A 6,711-nucleotide genomic window follows, 5' to 3' on the forward strand; every position below is an offset into this window, starting at 1 on the left:
AACATACGACAGCCGGGATTCGCTGGTGGTCACCCACCCAACTACTAACCGGCCGGCGAGTGGCTTAAGTACGGCTGAGCGGACGGGAAGCCCTGTTTTCCACTCCCTGTGGTCGTATGTACTAGAACTGTGCTAGAAAGGCGCAGATAGATGAAAGCTCTCCACTTCGGGACCGAGGGTACTTATTTTCATCCCTTTTAGCTGTATGGGGGTTGGGATTATGGTTTGTGGTGTGGTGTGGTGGTGTGTAGAGGGGTAACATCTGTGCATTGTTGGTAGGGACTAAACTGTTACGATGGGATTTATGGATCATTGGGGAAGCGAAGGGGGAACACGCGCATAGCACACGGAGCGACAGTGCTTGAGAAGGAGAAGGGCAAGAAAATCGTATGGAATCATATTCGTTGGTGCCGGAATCCAGATTATTATAGAGGAATTACTTTATATAGTTAACAGAAACAGCCACTCGCCCTTCATCCATTGATCCATTCAGCCCCCCGACGCCACCCCCTTTCCCCCCCCCCCCCAAAACACCAGCCGCTCCACCCACTCCACCCACAGGGAGCAATTTCACACCAAACCCTATGCTTAGTACGTATACACAAACTCCGGATGCCGATCTCCCAACCTATCCAGCTCAGCCTCCAACCCCATTCCCAAGACATTCCCCAGAATCCGGTCCGGATCCTGTATCTTCTTCCCATTCATTCTCCTCAGCCACCACATTTGAACCCCACACAGCGCAATCGTAATAACAATCAATGCCAAATTAAACCTGGCCGCGAAAATGTAATACGGCCCGTCTTTGCGCGGGTAGATCCACGTGCTCACAATACCTCCCGAATTGGTGCTGACGAACCCAAGCGCGATGGCCGTTGCCCGCCGTACGTGGCCAGAGCTGTTGTTCGGCACCCAGCTGATTAAACTCGGGGCTGTGGAGTAGACGCCTGTAATCAGCAGGAAGAGAGAGGTGTATCTGCCGCCAATGCTGCGGACGTGGAGAGACATGGCGGCCCCGACCATGGAGAGGATGCTGGTGCAGATGGCCGCGGCGCCACGTTGTTTGAAGCGATCTGCGAAGTAGGCGGCCGTCATGGTTGCGGCGAAGGCGCAGGCGAAGAGGGGAACGGTGAGCAGTTGGGTCCTTATAGGGCTGTAGCCGAGGGCTTGGACGATGGAGGGGGTGAAGTAGGCGAGGCCGAAGAGGTTGGCGCCGTTGCAGAAGAGGATGGCGCAGAGGTTGAGGACGTGTGGGTCTTTGAAGACGGAGAGGACGCGTTTTGTGCTGACTGTTTCTGTGTCGGGGAGGTTGGTGTCGAAGGCTAGACGGCGGGTGCAGTATTCGACTTCCTCCGGCGTGAAAAAGGAGACCTGGCTGGGGTTGTTGGGGAGGACGAAGAAGGAGAAGACCCCGAACACGACGGTGAAGAGGCCCTCTAGGCAGAAAATCCATTGCCAGCCACGGAGCCCGCCGACGCCTTCCATGTTCTGGATTGCGGCGGCGAGGAGACCGGAGAATGCGCCGCTGAGTGCTGCGGCGGAGAAGAAGAGGCCGACGCGCACCTGGAGTTCATGGCGGCGGTAGAAGGAGGACAGATAGAGGACGATGCCGGGGAAGAGGCCCCCCTCAAGAAGACCCAGGAAGAAGCGTGCGGCAAGGAGACCGGAGTAGTTGCTAACTTGCGATTGAAGCGTAGTGACGATTCCCCAGAAGAGGCACAGAGCCGGTAGCAGGATACGGGGCCCGATCTTTTTGATGACGAGATTGGATGGCAGTTCCGCGACGATATAAGGGACATAGGTCACCGTGATAGCTGTGACTGTTAAAAAGTTTACTTTCAAAGATTTCGAACAAGGATTCTCTCACCTGTTTGATATTGAGTATCATTGATACCAAGATCCTTTTGCAGACCAGCCTATGCATGTAGAAATCCCGTCAGGTCCATTTCGTATCATAAACTCTAATAAGGATTGAAATTGGACGTTTTGGTTTTGACATCATCAATTAATACATACCACTCGCGCGTTGCCAATATTAGCCCTGTCGAGAAACGCAAGAAGATATAACATCCCCATCATCGGGACGAGGATGAGATCGAGCTTAAGCAAAATTTTCCTGTCAAGCTTCTTCTGATCTTCAGGCAGCATATCCACCGTATCCGGCGGATATGGAGTAGTTTCCGGGACGTCGGAGTCCGACATGGCTGCTTGCTTCTCCATGATTGCTCATTTGATGGACGGGAAGACTTGCGATTGAAAGCTATATTGTAGAATATTAAGTTTTATTGGCTTTATTTTTTATTTTTTATTTTTATTTTTATTTTTATTTTTAATTTCAATTTTATTTTTAATTTTATTTTTTAATTTTTAATTTTTTTTTTTTTTTGACGGTTGTATAGCTAGATATCTGAATATCTGCGTAGCTGTTCAGCCGTGTAGCTGGATAGCTGGACAGGGGAAAGCTAGAACGGCTTTGCGCCGGGCAGGGTTCAGAGACTGTGTCAATCGTCAACGAACAGTGGAGGGCATGGCGGGCTGGCAGATAAATATCTAAATTATCGACGAAGAGGACCAGCCGTGTCTAATATGTGTTGCATTATTATAGTTCTTGCCGCGGGTGAGTGAAGGACGCCCAGCAACACTTCACACGGGTTCAGTATAAAACTCCTCAGCTAAAACGGGAGAATTAAGCCAACAGCTGTCATATTCCCCTTTGAGGGGTATTCAAATCAGGCACAGGGATCGGCATTCCGTGCCGTTTCAACTAATTACGAGCAATGTCCACCAATAAGAGATGCATTGGGCATGCAAAACAGACTCTCTAGAGTCATTCCTCAGGATGCCAATTCAGCTCTTTGGGGCAACTTTTTTAGCCTTCTAGAAAAATGGATATGCAGCGCTTGGCTTTCGTATAGTTAGTTAACTAGTTACCCAACTTTGTCAAGCCCCGGCAAACCTCTGCATGATTAGCTACTAGCCCTGGGTTCTGCATTCATGGCTGAATCATGATTCCAAAGCTCTCGTGGGCTCCATGCCCCCCTGATGATAGCCCTTTTTCAACGTTCCATGTCGTGACACTGCGGGTGGTGAGGATTCGGCAAAGGGCCCCATATTTAGATCTGAGATCCCAGTTGCAGCCCTGCCATAATCGCATGGGGGATCGCATGGGGTTCACAACAGGAAGATCATCTGGGGACAGCTTGTCAACAAGGATACAGGGTAGAGTTACCTAGCTACATTGTGTTTCTCCTCTGCACAACTTGTTCGTTTAACTTGCAGCCGGTTTGTTTCCGCTATTTTCTTTTTATTCACGCTGCCGCAGGTAAGCGCTGGATTTTGGACAACACAGCTCAGTGCTGACGATATCGGCATTGTTAAGTGTGTTGCTAGTCGAAAACAGCCTCGCTCTATGCCAATGGATGGATTTTTTTTCTTTCTTTATTATCTTTCTCTCTCTTTCTTTCGTTTCTTGCAGGACCTCGGTTCTGAACTGCGAAATCCAGGGCGGAACGGAGAAAGCCAAGGTCGGCCATGTTTCCCTCGTTCTATTCGAGGCGACTGGAATCCTGGTGGAGGAGGTGGTGGTTTTGTGTGGTAGGGTGCGAAGGAGGCCCCGCAAACCTGGGGAAATGGGATGGCGAATTAAATCTCGATTGATTACTTGTGTTGAGACCCCAGATTTTAGACTCCAGACTTTAGACTCCAGAGCGGTTATTTATTCATGGAAGTTGGTTCAGTCATTATTGCCGCGAAAAGGAGCAGGAAAATGGTCTCCTAGGAATTAATGACTTGGGATGATTGGCATCGTGGTAGAAAGCACTTTTTGAAGCGTTTATCGACTCATGCTTTATTATTCTCAACGTTCAGCCACAATGCAGGAACTGATTTCATGTGAAGCGCGGTGGCACAACCTTGGTCGGCGCTGAGCCTGGGAAAGTAATTAACCAGTATTTTCCTCGAAAATGCTAAAATGTCGTACATGTGAACCTACGAATGACGAGGCCCAGTTTTCGTAAACTTGAGGTCCCGCAATTAAAGATATTAAAGTTCCGTGGCCCTATGTCTGACTGGCCGAACTACCCCGAGCGCCATTTTCTGTTCCTGGAGTCAAGCAAAGTAGAGTCGCCGAACGTAGCCGCGAGACGAAAGGCTTTTCAGACCCAATTCCAGGAGCCGTTCAGAGGCCGCGTTGCATACCAAAAATTCTGGCTCAATCGACGCATAATACCCCAAGAAACCGTGGTGGAGAGAATCTGATGCCGTCGGTTATCGAATTTTAAACTCCTAAAAAAAATAAAAAATAAAAAGAGCAGAAGATGTAAAACTGTGAGGTGACAGCATTCATTCTGTCAACCTGAGGCATATTCCGGGCGTATCTTGAAAGATTTTGCCGCCTCTCAGACTTTGATGTTGTAATTCTTCAATGCCCGAAAGAACTAGATATCAAGGATCCATGCTCTGAGCAGGCTCCCAGTAAACGCAGACTTACATCATTCAAAGTTCATGATAGAGGAGATAGCAGGCAAAGCCATGAGAATCAAATTCCCTTTTTAAAAGACCTTTTCAGAGTCTCCCGAATGTTTTGCGCTCTGAAGAAACATTCACCACAGCCTCATTTGCAGGGAAACCACACCACCACAGTTCTTCGGCCTTTGCACTTCTTTCCGCCGACATTTTGCTTATGATTGCCGGAGTTGTTTATTTTATTCTTTCAGTCAACCCTTTGGGGAAATCAAACCCTCTGCGTCGGCAATGCATCTTGAATTGTTTCTCGAAGCGTGTACCAATCTTGATACTCAGAAAACTCCTCTTCGAACTGTGAGAGTTCTTCCTTGGTAGAGATAACTAGACAAAGTTCACCAGGTTCTAAGTGATGCCAATGCTTGATCAGTCGAACCAAACGTGAACGAAGCGTATCAATTCATTTCGTGGTCGTATATCCGCTGTGCACGAACAACTCTTTCAAGTCCAATGGAAAATGTCTGGCAGTATATATATTGTCACTATAATGTTCCGTGCCAATTTCATATGCCTTAGAGTTGCCCGTCTTTTCAGGCACATAGTTGCTTCTCTCTCATTTGGATTCGATTGGTCGAAATATGATGGCGGCTTGGGAAGTGTTTGGCCCAGCAGCAGCATATACCTCAGGAGGCTCAAAAAGTGTAGGCCTCCATCGCGTTTGATAATTGTACCTCCCAAGGTCAGACAGATGCAGGTGGACGAACAGTATGTTTCAAGCTGGCATATATGCACCATGGCAAGTAATGTGGACAGTCTGTTGGCCCTGAGAGGAGACTGATGGGCCTAACACTCCTTGACTATTTAGTTAGCGAACAATGACATAAGTTGTGAAGCTTCCAAGCTTCATAGAAGCAAAGTCTGTTTACACCAGGAAATAGTTGTTCTTTTATCCCTATATAAATCAAACTGGGTCCATTCAAGCGCTTCCCCAGCTTCTGGGTTAGGTTAGGCTTTCAATCAAGGCTGCTAAATATAAAGGGCCTAACTAACAAATGAACTATCCAGTCGTTTGCGGCAAATCCTGTTCTGAATGCATGTTCAGTCAACTGTATTCCCACTTCGTATTTGCATTTACTTCTCAATATTGAGCCAGACTGCAGATGGCTCTTTTGCACGGTTTACTGCGGGCTGTCAACCCCCTCAATGTTTCTCATAGAAGCTGACCCAGGTCCTTTCACTCAGTATGGAGACTTACGGATGCGAGGCTTCGACCCTCCACGACCAAACTACATCACCCGTAACCATCCAAAGGTTTGCGTCTTCTCTAAACAGATGTTAGCGCGTTTTGACAGAGTGGGGATATCCGTGCAGTCGAGATGAGAGATTGATTCCCTGCTCAGAATGCTGTACTAATGGGATTCCTACGGTATATTGTCTCCGCTCCTAGCCATTCAATATTGTCCTCAGGCGGCACAGCAACTTTTAACCGGCCAATTTTGTATTATCTGCAATTGGGCTGCGGTTGGGCTTGGGTTCTTTCATAACACCTGTGGGCTAAGAAGGCGCATGAATGGATGTATCCAAATGCATGCCATCTCTGTATATTAGACCAATGAGGGAGACACAGCACATCGAAGAGGGCAAACACGCATATCATCTCAGTGGAAAAGGACAGAAGTGAGATCTCCAAGACGAAAGCTTCCGATGCGGAAGACCTCCCTGCTCTGCAGGCTGCAAAACTTGCACCTTTTTCCAGACGCACCCAGCTTGTTCGGGAATCATCATGATGAGAGAGCTGTCCTTGATTGGCTCAGGGCGTAGCTCATAGAAAAGGACTGAGGGGTGTCAACAGCTATTATAACTATCCATCAACGCGCCAGCGAACGTGTTATTCCAGCGTTGTGTAATCAAAAGGCTAATCAACATCTGCCCTCATCCTCGACATATATTTTGAATTGAAGAATCCTGCTTTACGGTCTGACTGCTCAAGATGGCCGATGTGTTTTACAAAAAGAAGAAGAAGGCTAAACTGATAGGGACAACAACGACTGAACAATCCAGTTAAGTATTCTCTAATGCCCGTAATTGGACCTCCTTGGATCACTGACGCTAATTCCACCGAGAGAGATGCAGTAGACAAAGTGGATATGAAAGAAGAGAATCCGCCTCTGCTCCAGAATCTCCCTCACGCTACAGACCCTGTTCTCATCGAAACTGATCCACCAGAGCTTCCCTCTGCCTTCATGCTCG

General features: G+C 48.0%; 1 protein-coding gene and 1 non-coding gene across 2 annotated transcripts; both read right to left on the reverse strand.

Moving 5' to 3' along the window:
- On the reverse strand, positions 1-116 carry PADG_11351. The gene has a single exon (XR_007137622.1). It is a non-coding gene; the product is annotated as a 5S ribosomal RNA (ribosomal RNA).
- A 472-nt stretch (positions 117-588) lies between these two features.
- PADG_02003 (uncharacterized protein) lies at positions 589-2,220 on the reverse strand (the record flags this gene model as incomplete). The annotated part of the gene is made up of 3 exons (XM_010759370.1): positions 589-1,814; positions 1,868-1,916; positions 2,017-2,220. 3 exons carry the CDS (start codon positions 2,218-2,220, stop codon positions 589-591), a joined length of 1,479 nt encoding a protein of 492 aa, XP_010757672.1.
- Between the last annotated feature and the right edge of the window lie 4,491 nt (positions 2,221-6,711).

Source organism: Paracoccidioides brasiliensis, assembly GCF_000150735.1.
Source record: "Paracoccidioides brasiliensis Pb18 unplaced genomic scaffold supercont2.2, whole genome shotgun sequence".
Lineage (NCBI taxonomy): Eukaryota > Fungi > Ascomycota > Eurotiomycetes > Onygenales > Ajellomycetaceae > Paracoccidioides > Paracoccidioides brasiliensis.